Below are 17,033 nucleotides of genomic sequence, written 5' to 3'. Positions count from 1 at the left end.
TGGAATGCCCATCAACTGTAACATTACCTTTACAGTACGGTTCTTGATGATGAGGTAGACAACCAGTTTCACACACTCCACTTGTATGATTACACGTGACACCAGTTGAGCAGGCACCGCAAACTTGAAGGCAGTCTTCACCGAAAGTCCCATTCTGGCACTCTGAGAATTAATATTCTAAGTCACTGTGTAAAATATTTGTATATTTGAGTAGCTATCACTTACTATACGAGGCAGCCGTGTATATCTATATATGAGATTGTGTTAGTTGAAGCAGTACTACCTTATTCCCCTCTGAAACTTAGACGCATTGAGAAAGCATGGTGCACGCTTGTGAAACGAATGTTCCACCGTTTTCACACGGTTTGAGTGAGTTAATATTTAACGTCACAACGGCAGTATTTCAACCATATCGTGACGATCACACGGTTTGAGCACTCGTTGAACACGTGTGCACAAATCGTGAAGTCCATCATTTTACAGGTAAATCTTCTGGCGACACAGGTGATTTACAATTATCAAGTATTTAATGGAGCTCTAGAGGAAGCAAAGTAGAATAAACTGTGTCTGATGATTGATTATTACCCAGAGGGTTAAAACTAACCGAGTTCATAAATATCGTGTGTGCACTAGTGAAAATATCACTTCTCGCTCACCAGTGTATTGTTTCCATCATCCGTAAAGCATTGTTGACGTCATTCAAATAACAATGTGACGTTTGGAATGACGTTACACTAGAAATGACGTCATAGCTACAGGTGATCAGTGCAATTTTTGTAAAGGAGAGCTCAAAAGAATAAAGAAATAATGAATAATAAAGAAAATATTACACTCACATGTTTGTCATCCTGATTTTACGTAACTCGTATAAAAATTTATACATTACCCTCTCTCGCTTGAGAAAAGCCAGTATGACACACATGCTCGTATAATAATCTCTGTTTACGAAATGTAGGCATCTTAGCGTGTCACATCGGTAACACAGTGACTTAGTGTTGTCTGCCTCGCCACCGAGTTTGATAACAGTGATCAATCAATTAGTTTCTACAACATAACATGTCATGCATGCACACTTCTCGCAATATGCATTGTACATGTATGTGCGGATGCGAATGGTTTGTATATAAAAGGTCAATAGGTGGAGACACATGACGCAGGCGCTGTCAAAGACAATATTAACCATGAAAAGTTAAACGATACGTTGCTTAATATCCAAAAGAGCACCAGGCTCCTCTCTCGACAGTTTGTCGCTGCCCTTTTGAGTACAATGTCATCGACAGGTCACCAAAGGTTGATCACCTGGCTTAGGAAATTGTCCATAATTTCATTCTTACACATTTCAATTGGGTACACTGATTTTATCGGACACAAATTCAACAAGAACTGCAATCGATAGAAGGCATGTGTGTACCAATGTCTGCTTCAAACTATACTGCAAATACGGTGTAATGCATCGTCACCTTTTGTTATTAATATCGACACATTGTTACTTGAATGTATTTAATCAAACTCAGTCCGATGTTGCGTCTACAGTTTTAGCCATGCTTTATCATGTTTGTATAACACAGGTGATGCGCACCACTCAATAAACAAAATACTAGTAAACAAGTATGGCACGTTCTAAACACACCAATGGCTGCTCACGGGTTGCGTCACACGTTGCCCCAGTGGGAATGAACTTGTAGGCAGTTTTGTACATACTTAGTGGACCAGAAAAGTGTTAGCATTACATAACAGAAGCAGCTTCACTCCACCATTTCCCGAATGCCCCAAAACTTGCCCATGAGTAACATGTATCATGAACCAGTTTGACTTTGCCAAATCACATGACAGCTGACCTCACCTTTATGTATCAAAATTCGTCTTTAATCCCAAATGTTGCCCAATGCAGGAGACTTTAGTGTTATACCTCAGGATGTAACTTTTAACAAGTCATAAACACTTGCGATTTAGTTATATCACCTCCGGACTTTGAAACAGAAAGTCCTGTACCTCTAAGCGGTTTTCGGCCGGGAACGCCAAATTTAAATATCAGGTAGTCCCGAGAAAGCCGAACTCATAATTCAAAGGATTGGTACCGCGAGCGGCAATTTGATTGATTAGCCGTGAGTGCGGTGAACCGTGAATGCATATCTTTTTATGATATAAACGAGGAATATCGAAATAGAAGCTTTATGATGTAAACGAGTTATTCAGAGTTATTGACTGCGTTAACAGTTGCAACTAGTGAGTCTACTCTCAATGCGGATGTGCTTACTGATGAAGCGGTTCTTTTAAAGATCAAACAGTCGTCATAGGGTGTTTCGTCCATTACACACAGTGTATCTGGACACTTGTGCTAAGCTTGTCGTGAGGGGCGACTAACGGGATCGGGTGGTCAGGCTGACTGACTTGGTGGATACCTGTCATCGTATCCCATTTGTGTGGATCGATCTTCATGATGTCAATCACTGGATTTTCTGGTCCCGACTCGTTTATTTACAAAGACCGCCTTCATATAGCTGGAATATTGCTGAGTGTGGCGTTAAACAACAAACAAACAAACCAAAAAAGAAGTGAAGACTCTGAGGTGAAGAAGTTAGTTAGGCGTGCCGCTGCCTTGTCCCTTGTGCCACTCGACGAGGTAGCAGATGTGTGGTTTCAACATTTTAAACATTTCAAACATTTTAACTGGTAAGAACATCATCAGGCAATAACGAACAGAGAAGCCTTCGTGACATTATGACATTGCTTTGGACGGAGGTTTTGGAACCATTGAATACTGACATTCCTTTACATTTAATTCTTGCACATATTTATTTACAAAAAAATATTTTTTTGAAGAAATGTTTTGTTTGTTGTTAAACGCAACACTCAGCAATATTCTAGCTATTTGACGGTCGCCTGTAAGTAATCGAATCTGGACCAGACAATCCAGTGATTGACATCATGAGCATCGATCTATGCAATTGCATTAATCAAGTCATCGAGCTTTACCACCCGACCCCGCTGTAGGTTTATCATCAAAATGAAACTTGCATTATTTGAAAAATGAACATTGTCTTTTCCACATTATCCAAAAGTTTATGCTGTGGAATAGTGCGGTTATGTGGCTGTTTCATTTGCAAATGTTGACGATGCATTCTTCTCTTTAAATTTTGTCTCCCGAATATACTTTTCATTGCAACCACTGCAAATATTCAAATATATAATAAATATTCTAATTTACTTTGATTTATTTTGATTTACAACTTATGTTATATAATTGGACTGAACATCCTTCAGTTATACAAACGCAAGTAAGACGCTTAAGCACCCGTGGAGTAACCGCAACTGAATTAAATTGAGAATATTTCAAACGCTTTGTAAGATACTTGGTTGCCTTTTGCTGTAGATAATTTGTAGCACCTTTAGATTACACTACCACAACTTCTCTTGAGGGCAATATCTGCCGTAGGTCTCAAAGACAAGCAACCAGAGAATCCGTCGGACGCAAACTCGCTACCTTCGGATTGCCAGCCCGACAGCTAAGCGACTGACCTAGACAAATTTACCTAGTCCTGCCTACGCCGTTACGGAACTGAACGAAAAGGGTCGGACAGGTGACGGACACTAACGAAGGTTACGGGTAGGAATGTTGTCTCGTGACTATAGTCTACAGAAAATAACGAGTGACCCTGATGTCATTTGGCACACTCGTCCCATTGTGTAATCTACAAGGTACCGAGTGGTGAGGAATGATTCGGGTGATTTTTGTGACAGAAAAGTGTGGTAGGGAACACTGTATGGATAATGTGGATAATCTAAGGAACAAGGGAGGCATGAGTAGTGCTTGTGACGACACAAGGATGAGTCCGCTTTGGAATCAGTACTGAATAAATGTAGCGGGTGAAAGTGACTTGTGTGTATGTTCCAGGACAGTGTCCAGTAGTCAAAATATATTTTTGACACTAAATCATGTCATCCTTTTTGTCTCGACGTTTTTGTGTGAAGAATATTAGGAGTGAGTGAGTGAGTGAGTTGTTAACAGTATTCCAGTGGGCTTTATGTGGGAGGAAAGCCCGAAGTGATGCAGGTCTCAGAAATCCACGACCACGGGTATGGTGCTGACAAACCTAGAAACATAATCGGGGCAAACCGGGATTCTCAAAAGCACAGAAACACACATGTTTTACTTTCCATCTCATAAGGATGCGACCATGGTGGATCTTTTGTTGGTAAACAATGCATGCTTCTTAAAGAACATTCTACTCTTGACGCATTACATACAGAATTGCACATTTACTTGTGGTTACTTTACAGACAGCTGCCGGGGGAATATGTCATCTTTCTTGTTTACTTTGACCTACAATAAAGGGGTAGCATTGAACCAGTGATTTTGTGATGGTCAGGATTGAATGTAGACAAAAGAGTTTAAACTTTTTCATCATCGTTTCCTTCAGTTGTTGTTGCTCAATACAAAGTGTATTGTGTGTTCTATCGTCAGTTAACTTTGCTGGATAATGTGATGCCTTAGGAAACACTGAAGTTCAGTAAAGTGACTACGTTTAACATCGAGCTCAGAAACAATGGCACAGACACGATGGAATATTACTATTAGTGTGATAAGTTGAGATGATCCAAAAAGTAAGTATCACTGTTCTTATATCAGATAACACTTTGAACAAATCCCCCAAATGTCAAGCTGATTCGTGCATTGAGACGTTTAAACTGGATTGAAAAATAATTATTGAAAAATTGAGTGAAGGATTAAGAGAATTTCGAATTTCATCGATATCTTGTATAAGTTGCCTTTCACTGCTTTTTCATCTTAAATAACATGTTCAGGGATTTTCAATGTTTACATGTAAAGATTCACCATAAAAGAAAAGCTTTTGAAAAATCCTAAAACAAGAATTGTGTAAATGTAAGTAGAGGTTTATTTAGTACCAAACAGCTACTAGTTTCTTTTACCAGCAATCAAAATAAAACATATATTGGTAGTTGCCATATTTAGGGCATCAGAACTCACGGTGGTACTGTTTAAGACGGGATCCCATAGCTTCCTTTTCGAGCTTGGTTTCAAATATACAAACCAAAAGCATTAGACCTTAATAATATAGATCCTTCAGGTACATTGGAGAAGGTAACACGAACAAAAAGTCTACTTTAACTCTGAGAAACCATTTACTTGCCAAAGGCCTAAAAATAATGTCTAGGTTGTATGTAGCTCCTTGTTCCTCGAACAATAGTACTCGGGATGGCATTCTTGTTGTACATAAACGGGAGCTAGCTGGTTCCTTAATGTCTTCCCGAAATTCCTTGCGCTTGTACTCAGTAAATATGACAAAGATATAACACTGTTTACACGGTTAAATAAATGCCCCAAACAGTGTAATACAACTAATAGTAACAAGGGAGCTGGGGCATCAGTGATTATCAATTAATTAATATCAGTGGAGAAGTTACCTTGAAGACACGTGGGCTTCAGATATCCAGATTCACATCCACCGAGACACGTCCCATTGTGTATGTCACATGCATCAGAATTCTTACACCTTCCACATTTCGTACATGAGGGGCCATAGAATCCTTGTACACACTCTGCATAAAATACATAACATCATATAATGGGCAGGTGTCTCGGACGGGTAAAGCCAGTACGTAATATCGGTATTACTTTGGGTCATTTACGCATGAATATGCAAATATAATAGGTCATTTTCGTACAACATTCAGTGTTTACAACATGTCGCCGTCCTTGTCTATCGACGACAGTTTCTGACAAATATCTGGGATAATAGATCACAGTTCAATTATAAAGTTATTCTTGGTTCGGATGGGACTGAGTATAAATGATAACTGGATGTCGTTTCGCTTCCGAACTGTTGACGGTGCAGACATATTAGCCAGAAGTACCCTTGTAGTTCGTTTCCAAACGTTCATTGGAGGCTGTACTTAATGTTGATATCACATTTGAGAAATAAACGACTCGTGGTCGTTGCGATCCTCATGGTTTATTCTCCCTGCAGTATTTTATAGTACAATAAAAAACGACCACGAGTCGTTTTTTTCTTAAATTAGCTGCGACTCAAAATGGCAATTAAAACAAACACAGTATGCGAGAATTACGTTCCGTAATATTACTCACCTTTACACAAGGGTGGACTGTATCCAACTTCACATCCACGTGTGCAGTTACCATCATCTTTCCTACAGCTTGCCACATCACTACAGTGACCACAGGTGAAGGAACAATTGAAGCCATATTGGCCTGAACCACAATCTGTAAGGATTGTCATTTAGCATAATGACGAGAGTTAATAAAACGTGTAAAATATGTTTGCAATATAGTAATTACATGTATGAAATAAAAATACTTTGAATATTGTATGATGACCACAATGTGTAAGAATCCAATTACAATGATATGCTGCTGCTGCTACTGCTACCGCATAAAGCAATATACGTTTTTTTAATTGAACTAAGCTGATAACAAGTGGTCTGTATTTTTGATTACTCAAACAGTCTGTGGCACTCCTGCCCGCTTATCGAGGACATCGTATTGCCTTTTTTCACGATTGTAGACAAGTGGGTTGTGTTTGGTTTATGCTTGTTTGCTTTCTTCGATATCCATTATGTGTTTACAATAGACTCATTACATGTATGAAATAAAAATTCTTTGAATATTGTATGATGGTTACTGCAATGTGTAAGAATGCAATTTCAATGATATCGCCATTCGTGTATTGGTCCTAATGCTGCTGCTGCTGCTATCCCTACTACATAAAGCAATATACTGTTTTTGGAATTGACCCCAGTTGATAATAAGTGGTCATCTTTCTCCCTACAAGAGGTAGTAGTTTTCTCACAGATTTCAGATTTGTTTCTACACTGACAATGTTCGGAACAGCCCCTGCAATCTTCGCGAAACAAAATGTTATGATCTTGTTGGATACACAACACATATCCAGATTTATTACAAAAAATATAAATCTAACCTACATTTAGCCTAGTTATTTGTGAAACATACTTATAGGAAAATGAATTGAGGCATGAATTACTATAAAATTTAACTCAAGAAGACTTGCTACTTTTACTTTTAATATATATTTAAACAATAATAAACACAGATATGTATCAAACATGTGTAACTTTGTTAAATGATAATACAAGAATTATGAGTTACCGTCCTGACATCCAGATCCCCTTTTCCCAGCCAGACACCCGCTTCTACAGTTCCCGTTCGCCTTGTCACATACTTCAGTGATATTGTTGCACTTGCACTTCTTGGTACAATTAGTGCCAAACCAACTGTCATGACATACTGCAATAATACATTTGGGTTGGTTTTGTACACATAACATGCTCTTTTTATGCTATGAAAATGCAAGCATTACCATTACTAAATACTTTGCATAACAGAGGATGGTTGAAATATGTAAAAGATATTGATGACACTTACCTTTACAGTGCAGTCCTTGGAAAGTAGGTTTACATTCCCGTTTACAGACGCCTGTGGTCTCATTGCATCTTTCAATTATCTCTCCCACTCAATTGTACGCATAATATGTATATAATTCAGTGAATTTTGTGTAATTATACATATAAATGGAATGCCCATCAACTGTAACATTACCTTTACAGTACGGTTCTTGATGATGAGGTAGACAACCAATTTCACACACTCCACTTGTATGATTACACGTGACACCAGTTAAGCAGGCACCGCATACTTGAAGGCAGTCTTCACCGTATGTCCCATTCTGGCACTCTGAGAATTAATATTCTAAGTCACAATGTAAAATATTTGTATATTTGAGTAGCTATCACTTACCATGCGAGGCACTCTACAACTTTGCATTGAGAAAGCATGCTGCACGCGTGTTCCACCGTTTGCACACGGTTTAAGCACTCGTTGATTACGCGTGTGCAAATCATGAAGTCCATCATTTTACAGGTACATGTTTTGGCGACACAGGTGATTTACACTTATTAAGTATTTAATGGAGCTCTAGATGAAGCAAAGTAGAATAACTGTGTCTGATGATAGATTATTACCCACAGGGTTAAAACTAACAGAGTTCAAAAATATCTTTGGTGCACTTGTGCAAATATCACTTCTCGCTCACCAGTGTATTGTTCCCGTCATCCGTACAGCATTGTTGACGTCATTCAAATCACAATGTGACGTTTGGAATGACGTTACACTAAAAATGACGTCATAGCTATAGGTGATCAGTGCATTTTTTGTAAAGGAGAGCTCAAAAGGATTAAAGAAATAATGGGCAATAAAGAAAATATTACACTCCCGCTCTCTCCCGCTTGAGAAAATTCCGTATGACACACATGCTCGTATAATAATCTCTATGTATGAAATGTAGGCATCTCAGCGTGTCATATCGGTAACACAGTGACTTAGTGTTGTCTGTTTGATAACAGTGATCAATCCATTAGTTTCTACAACATTACATGTCATGCATGCACACTTCTCGTAATATGCAATGTACATGTATGTACGGATGCGAATGGTTTGTACATGATAGGTCAATAGGTGGAGTCACATGACACAGGCGCTGTCAATGGTCATCTATTACTATCTATATCACAACTACAATGACATGAACTCGTTTCCAAAATTACAAAGACAATATAAACTACGAAAAGTTGAACGATACGTAGGTTAATAACCAAAAGAGCAGCAGGCTCCTCTCTCGGCAGTCTGTCGCTGCCCTTTTGAATACAATGTCGTCGACAGGTCGCCAAAGGTTGATCACCTGGCTTAGGAAATTTTCCATATTTTCATTCTTACACTGCATTTCAATTACATACACTGTTTTTATCGGACACACATTCAACAAGAACTACTATCGATAGAAGGCATGTGTGTACCAATGTCTGCCTCAAACTATACTGTAAATACGGTGTAATACATCGTCGCCTTTTGTTAGTAATATCGACACATTGTTATTTGAATGTATTTAATCAAACTCAGTCCGATGTCGCGTCAACAGTTTTGGCCATGCTTGATCATATTTGTGTCACCTTGGTGGTTTGCACCACTCAATCGCAAAAATACTAGTAAACAAGTAGGGTACGTTCTAAACATACCAATGGGTGCACACGGGTTTCGTCACGCGTTGCCCCTGTGGGAATAAACTTGTTGGCAGTTTTGTACATACTTAGTGAACCAGAATAGTGTAAGCATTACATAACAGAAACAGCTTCACTCCACCATTTCCCGAATGCCCCAAAACTTGCCCATGAGTAACATGTATCATGAACCATTTTGACTTTTTACCAAATCACATGACAGCTGACCTCACCAATATGTATCTATATTCATCTTTGATCCTAAATGTGGACCAATGCAGGACACTTGAGTGTTATACCTCAGGATGTAAGTTTTAACAAGTCATAAGCACTTGCGATTTAGTTACATCACCTCCGGACTTTGAAAGGGAAAGTTCTGTAACTCTAATCGTTTACCGGCCGGCAACGCCAAATTTGGATAGCAGATACTCCCGAGAAAGCCGAACTCATAATTTGAGGGATTCTGCTGTTGGTACCGCGACCGCCAAATCGATTAATTAGCCGTGAGTGCGGTGAACCGTGAATGCATATCGTTTTATGATATAAACAAGGAATATCGAAAAAGAATCTTTATGATGTGAACGAGTTATTCAGAGTTATTGACTGTGTTTACAGTTGCAGCTAGTGAGTCTACTCACAGTGCGGATGTGTTTACTGACGAAGAGTTTTTTTAAAAGATCAAACAGTCGTCATAGGGTGTTTCGTCCATTACACATAATGTATCTGGAAACGTGTACTATGCTTGTCGTGAGGAGCGACTAACGGGATCGGGTGGTCAGGCTGACTGACTTGGTTTATACATGTCATCGTATCCAATTTGTGTGGATCGATTTTCATGATCTCAATCATTGGATGTTTGGGTCCGGACTCGTTTATTTACAAAGACCGCCGTCATAAAGCTGGAATATTGCTGAGTGCAGCGTTAAGCAGCAAACCAACAAACCAACAAAAAGAAGTGCTGGCTATCACCTACAAGGAAGATCCCGAGGTGAAGAAGTTCGTGAGGCGTGCCGCTGTCCTGTCTCTTGTGTCACTCGACAAGGTAGAAGATGTGTGGTTTCAACTTTTAAAAACATTTCAAACATTTTAACTTAAAATGCTTTAATTAAACATTTACTTTTCGGAACTTCTTAACCTGGACTGAACATTGATATGAATATATACATTTTAAACAGTCAATAACCTCAATGCATAAATCCGGTAATGAAATTGATGAGAAGTACTCCTTTGTTCTCGTTTTATTTGCCTGGTACCGGGGGCGCCAAATACCATGTCAATGAACCGTGTCTGAGCCTTACTGGTCCCGGGAACGCTAAAACGAGTTTTCCTCCTAAATATCACATTTGGCGCTCCCGGCCCGACACCCATCTAAACACTTCCGGTCTAATGACTTTAGCCTTCATTCCAGAACACGAGCTGCACAAAAATTCATGTTGAAAATATACAATGTCAATGACTGAAAAAAACAACAATGAATGCCGAAACATACATGTATTCCATTGGACATAAAAGGCAAATAACGTTGAACATTATATGCATGAATCACAGAAAATCAGCGATGACACCAAGCGTTCGCGAGAGGGGTAAACATGTCCTCACCGGTAGCAGATTCTTAGTCACACAGTTTGCAAAAATAGTAAAGCAGTGTTGTCAACTGTTACAAGAGAAATTAGTGCTGAAGAGACGAATAGTCAAGTTTGGATTCATCCAGCCATTGTTCCAATTACTGTTTTAGTGACGTGAACTTCTTGTACATTTATATATAAACAGAAAATCACTTCAGTAGAACATACTTTACCAAAACTACTTTCAGCTGGTAAGAACCTCATCTGGCAATAACTAACAGAGAAGTTGCATATTTACGTGGCATTGTGACATTGTTTTGGACGAAGACGTCACAAAAACTATGGTACCAAAGAGTATTGACTTTTCCTTTTACTTTTGATTCTTTCGCATAGTTATATATAAAATATTTCTCTCAGCAATACTCTAGCTATATGACGGTCGTCTGTAAGTAATCGAATCTGGATCAGACAATCCAGTGATTGACATAATGAGCATCGATCTACGCATTTGAGATACGATGCCATGCTTCACTCAAGTCAGCGAGCCTTACCACCCGATCACGTTGTAGGTTTATCATCAAAATGTAACTTTCTTTTTTCCATTTTATCCAAATGTTTACGATGTGGAATAGTGCGGTTGTTTGGCTGTTTCATTTGCGAACGTTGAAGATGCATTCATCTCTTGATAATTTAAGTTCTGTCCTCCAAATATACTTATCATTGCAACCACAGCAGATAATCAAATATAACATATTGTTGTAGCATTACAATTCATATTTTGCTTTACAATGTTGTATGATTTGACTGAACACCCTTCAGTCATACCACTGCAAGTAAGGCGCTTAAGCACGCGCGGAATAACCGCAACTGAATTCAATTTAGAATATATCGAACGCTTTCTAAGATATTGGGTTGCCTTTGGCTGTTGATAATTTGTAATGTGCTGAACGCCTTTTCGATTTGTCACTTTGACGTACAATAATCATCGTTTCCTTCAGTTGTTGTTGCTAAATACAAAGTGAATTGTGTGTTCGGTCTTCAGTTAATTTTGCTGGATAATATGATGAGAAGGAAACACAGAAGTTCAGTAAGGCGACTACGTTTAACATCGAGCTCTTAAACAATGGTACAGTCACGTCGAGCAACACACGAGGAAATATTACTATTGGTGTTATACGGGTAAGATAATGCGTATCACTATTCTTATATACGATAAGATTTTGTACAAATCCCCCAGATTTTAAGCTTATTCGTGCATCGAAATGTTTCAAACTGGATTGACCTGTTTTATTCAAAAAATGAGAGAAGGATTAAGTGACTTTTGAATTTCATGAAGATCTCGAATGCTGTATTCATATGATATAACAGTCATCTTAAAAAAAACATGTTCAGGGATTTTCAATATTTACTTCCATAGATTCTCCCAGTGTGTCTCCCACTTTACAAGAAAATCTTCGGAAAAAGCCTAAAACAATGGTTGCATAAATGTAAGTAGAGGTTTATTTTGTAGCCAAAGCTACTGGTTCTTTTGTTAACAATACCAGCATTCAAAATGAAACATATACTTGGTAACTGTCAAATTTCGGGCATCAAAAATAAATACAGCAGAAATCATGGTACATGTAGTACTGTTTGAGCCAGGATCGAATAGCTTCCACCGAGAGCTTGGTTTCAAATGTACAAACATTTCTAACATAGACCCATCTGGTACATCGGAGGCGGTAACACGTACAGCAAGTCTACCTTAACTCTGAGAAAACCTTTCGCTTGATATACAAAGGCCTTAAAATAATGTCTACTTTGTATGTAGCTCTCTGGTCCTCGAAAAATAGTATTCGGGATGATATATTGTATATAAACGTGAGCTAGCTGGTTCCTTATTGTCTTCCTGAATTTTCTTGCCCTTGTAGTCATGATCAGTAAATATGATAAGCAATAACAGTGTTTATACGGTTAAATGAATGCCCACAACAGTGTAATCTAATTTATAGAAACATGGGAGCTGAGGCATCGGTGATTATCAATTAAGTAATATCAGTGTAGAAGTTACCTTGAAGACATGTGGGCTTCATATATCCAGATTCACATCCACCGAGACACGTCCCATTGTGTATGTCACATGCATCAGAATTCTTACATCTTCCACATTTCGTACATGAGGGGCCATAGAATCCTTGTACACACTCTGCATAAAGTATATAACATCATATAATGGGCAGGTGTTACTTTGGGTCATTTACGCATGAATATGCAAATATATTAGGTCATGTACGTACAACATTCAGTGTTTACAACATGGCGCCGTCCTTTTGTATCGGCGATATTTGCGGATAAATAACTGGGATAATAGATCACAGTTCATTTATGAAGTCATCATTGGTTCAAATGGGACTGAGAATGAACGATAACTCGATGTCGTTTCGCTTCCGAACTGTTGACGGTGCAGACATATTACCTAGAAATACCCTTGTAGTTCGTTTCCAAACGTTCATTGGATCGTATTGCTCCGTCATAACATATGTTTATAGAAAAAGAATTCTACAAAACAATATTCAGTTGGAACTATATTGTCTGTGGTCAGTGTCCGACCGATTAAATCCCGATCAAATATACTGATTATAGGAAAACTGGAAATATTTAGGAACTCATTTATGAAAGATTACTATTTCGACGATAGAAGCTCAGAATGAGATCTACATTTAAAACTACATTATATAGAACAGACATAGACAATCTCGTCTAAACATTAAACATTGTTATTAAATTGCAAATGTATTGTGTTGCGTCTGTGGATGGATATATGCGTGGGTTGTTATGGTTTTACCCCGGTTTTAGCAATATCATATTGTAAGTCATACCATGGAGGAGAGGCATAAAAAAATGAGCTTCACACATCGTACGCATGTGACGAATTGACAATACCTGTGGCAATAACAGTTGAAGATTTATAGTTATAGATTTATTTATTAGATACCTGATCTATCAATCATTGTATTACGTATTGCGTTAAACAATGTAGTATTGTGTTACAGAATCAAAAAGCGCATCATGTCATTGCTCTAAAGGTTGCCGAAATTTCCCAAGTACTGCATGTTGGTACAACGAATCCGACTCATCTTGTGTATTACCATGGTTCGGAAAGTATTGCCAAATGGGTAAGAGCAAAGTTGACGGCGCTGACTTAATAAGCACTAAACAATGTGTTGACATGTGATCATTTGATGACTTATTTCAACAATAACTTAGACCAGATCAAAAACTTATCGAGAAACATACTTTACTTCGTTCCAATTACTGAAAGGAATACATTCACATGTAGAGAAACAAACTTAACTAGTCAAGTATTGATCACTATCGTTTGTGAGTAAACTTGTTATATGTCTTTATATGTGAAGACAGTTGGTTGTGAAAACGTTATAGAAAAAAGACATAAATGATACATATAAACGCTAACGATAAATGATACTGTGGTCATCTTGCTTTCAAGAACTATTTTGTAGTATCAGTGTAAAGGACATGTTTATCAAATGATTCATAAAGAGACAATACAGATACACAGGAGTTTAATATGCTAAAAGTCTCGGACCTAAACACCCGTCTCCGTATCTCCCAACGGCACACCCGCTGCTACAGTAGCCTGACTGCTTGTCGCATACTTCAGAGGAATCACGGCACTGACACTGATGCTCACAGTCATTGCCGAACCAGCCATCACTACAGACTTCAATGATGAAGCACAACGTTGTAATATGGGAATAATTGACTCATTATGTTCACGATTACACAGCGTTTCATCACTAAGCTGTGGTATAACAAGAACAAGAAAACAATGATTAAAGAGGTTATACTCAAAATGTGTTTTCAGTATAAAGCCGATTGCTTGTAGACTTAACCACGCCAAAATGATTTTGGAAGTGTATGTTCAGCGTGAGGTTTCTGATGAACTTGTATTTCTATTATACAGAGACGCGAACTCTTTTGTTAGGTGAAAATAAGGAGTTTATTTGAGGGATTGGTGATAGGCCTAAAATAAAAATGGCACTGCATGTGCTAAAACATTGTCTTTCACATCATTTAACTTAATTCACATACATGACAGACTCTGAAAGTGTGCTGCACAACTACTTCATAAAGACTTCAGTTTTCAGCTCGGAAGGTGTATGGGTTGTTAATTGACACATTATGTTTCACAATTACACGCGTACGGTGTTTCATCGCTAAATTGTGATGACACAGAGAACAATGATTAAATACGTGTAACACAAACTTTCAATGAGTAGCCAGGATGCTTGTAGATTTAACCAGGTCAATCTGAATTTGGAAGTGAATGTTCAGGTTTCTATTATTACAGAGACCTGACCTGAACATGTTATGTGTGGTTATATATGATGACAGAAGATGGTTAAACATCATAGAATCAAGACATTTATGTTATATAAAACGTTAAAAATGATAACGGGGATATCATAAGTCTCCTAAATTATTTTGTAATATGCACAACAAATCTTATTATTCATATAGATACAAAGCAGATACCCAAGTGCGTAATATGCTGAATGTACTCACCTAAACACCCGTCACCGTATCTCCCAACGGCACACCCGCTGCTACAGTAGCCTGACTGCTTGTCGCATACTTCAGAGGAATCACGGCACTGACACTGATGCTCACAGTCATTGCCGAACCAGCCATCACCGCACACTAAGACACAAACCCTAACTTAGTAATATGGGAATAATCGACTCATATGGTTCACAATTACACGGCCTTTCATCACTAAAACGTGGTACAGAGACGCGAACTCTTTTGTTAAGTGAATATAATGAGTGTATTTGAATAGGTTATCGATCTGAAATAAGGAAACACTGATAGGCATTTGCTCAAACATTGTCTTTTACGTCATTATACTGAATTGTACATATGTAATAGACACAGAAAGTGTGACACACTGCTACTTCATAAGGACTGTTGTTTTCCGACCGGAAGGTTGGCCTGGGATATTGCTTAACGCCGCACTGAGCAATTTTCCACCTATGTGACAGCACCCTATAAATAATCGAGTCTTGATCAGAAGGTCCAGCGATTGGTATGATGCGCAATGATCCACGACGTCAGAGTACGATGACATGCAATCGACCAAGTCACTGAGTCTGACCAACTGATTTGCTAAGATGCCTCATGTGACCTGTAATTCGGTGCTGCCGACCAATTATTCTAAATGGAATCCCGAAGTGGCATTGGGGTCCTTGGGGTTCGGCCGATGCCATTATACTGCCTTTTCCGACCAACTTAAAACAAAGGCACCGTTAAGTGCGGCATTGACTATTGGAGGTTGGTTCTTCAAACATGGAAAAGATCAACACAACAAAGATCGGACTAAACTATTAGAGGTTAATCTGTTTGAAAGTGCTTGAGATGTAGATTTATTTTTGTTTTGAAGAAGCAGATCATCCAGATTTTTTTATATAAAAGTTAGAGTGATCTATTGAACGATGATTTCTATGGAAGTGATTCAGCACTGCATGAGGTACCACAAAGAGATGATGAATCTTCTTTATAAAGAGATTCGAAAAACTCTGAACTTAATTCAAATGTTATCCTGGGATATGACTATCCAACTCACCAAAGACCTGAACCTCGCACAATGATAGAAAAGGTGCGTACATTGCGATGGTAACATTTCTCCCTCTTATGGGTGGTGAACACGTGACATCGAGAGGGTTCTCTTTAAGAGTTGCACCGGTGACATATGATGACCGTTCGAAATGCTGACAGAGTTGTCCACTCACTATCACATCCATGTCATTGGAGTGCGACTTGTCGAAGACTTGAAAACATCAAGATTAAATCATCATGTAAATCATATATACATGTCATACATTAAAATCTACGTAGTATTCCCTTAATTTATTACAGTACATGAAAAATGTAAAGCCCAGGTGAATCTATGATCATGTCATTCCTCTGTCCAATACGATTAGCTCAAAATTAAAACACGGATAATTGAGTAAATAATAACGAAGGAACTTTACCGTCGTCACGCAGATAAATTCTGATCCGGCTGATGTTGAATATCAACTTGGTATCAAGAATAACGTGCCAACTTGCAGTTTCCGAGCCATTAGTGTGGGAACAAGACTTAGCGATGAAGTTTGTGTCACTATTTCCATCAACAGCCAATGAAGCATTGTATAGAGTAACACTTTCATTGTAAGTGCTGCTCTGATCCGCAGTCTTGCCATACGCAATGTTTTCTGTGAACAGAAACAATGCACCATGCATTAGTTAGCGTAGCTTACATGTCGTCTGTGTTTTACAATAAAGAGTGTTGATAAAACCGCCAAAGTACAAAATGGTTTAGTGCTTACAAAGCCAGCTCCGTCATCTTTGCTCTAACCCATTTGACAATACTTTTCT

At 38.4% G+C, this 17,033-nt stretch overlaps 1 protein-coding gene across 1 annotated transcript in view; it reads right to left on the bottom strand.

The window, feature by feature from the left end:
- Window positions 1-17,033, bottom strand: part of LOC139460261 (uncharacterized) — a 52,129-nt gene that overhangs the window by 30,817 nt on the left and 4,279 nt on the right. The window contains exons 4-8 of the mRNA XM_071241767.1: window positions 16,649-16,870; window positions 16,240-16,443; window positions 15,183-15,317; window positions 14,209-14,337; window positions 11,890-11,898 (exon numbers count right to left, since the gene is read on the bottom strand). Coding sequence (XP_071097868.1) covers window positions 11,890-11,898; window positions 14,209-14,337; window positions 15,183-15,317; window positions 16,240-16,443; window positions 16,649-16,870 — 699 coding nt within the window. The remainder of the gene's footprint in view (window positions 1-11,889; window positions 11,899-14,208; window positions 14,338-15,182; window positions 15,318-16,239; window positions 16,444-16,648; window positions 16,871-17,033) is intronic.

Source organism: Haliotis cracherodii, unplaced genomic scaffold (genome assembly GCF_022045235.1).
Source record: "Haliotis cracherodii isolate W230 unplaced genomic scaffold, xgHalCrac1.p SCAF_14, whole genome shotgun sequence".
In the NCBI taxonomy this organism is placed as follows: Eukaryota; Metazoa; Mollusca; class Gastropoda; order Lepetellida; family Haliotidae; genus Haliotis; species Haliotis cracherodii.
The sequence above is the reverse complement of the archived record's forward strand: the minus strand, read 5'-3'. Positions and strand labels throughout refer to the sequence as shown.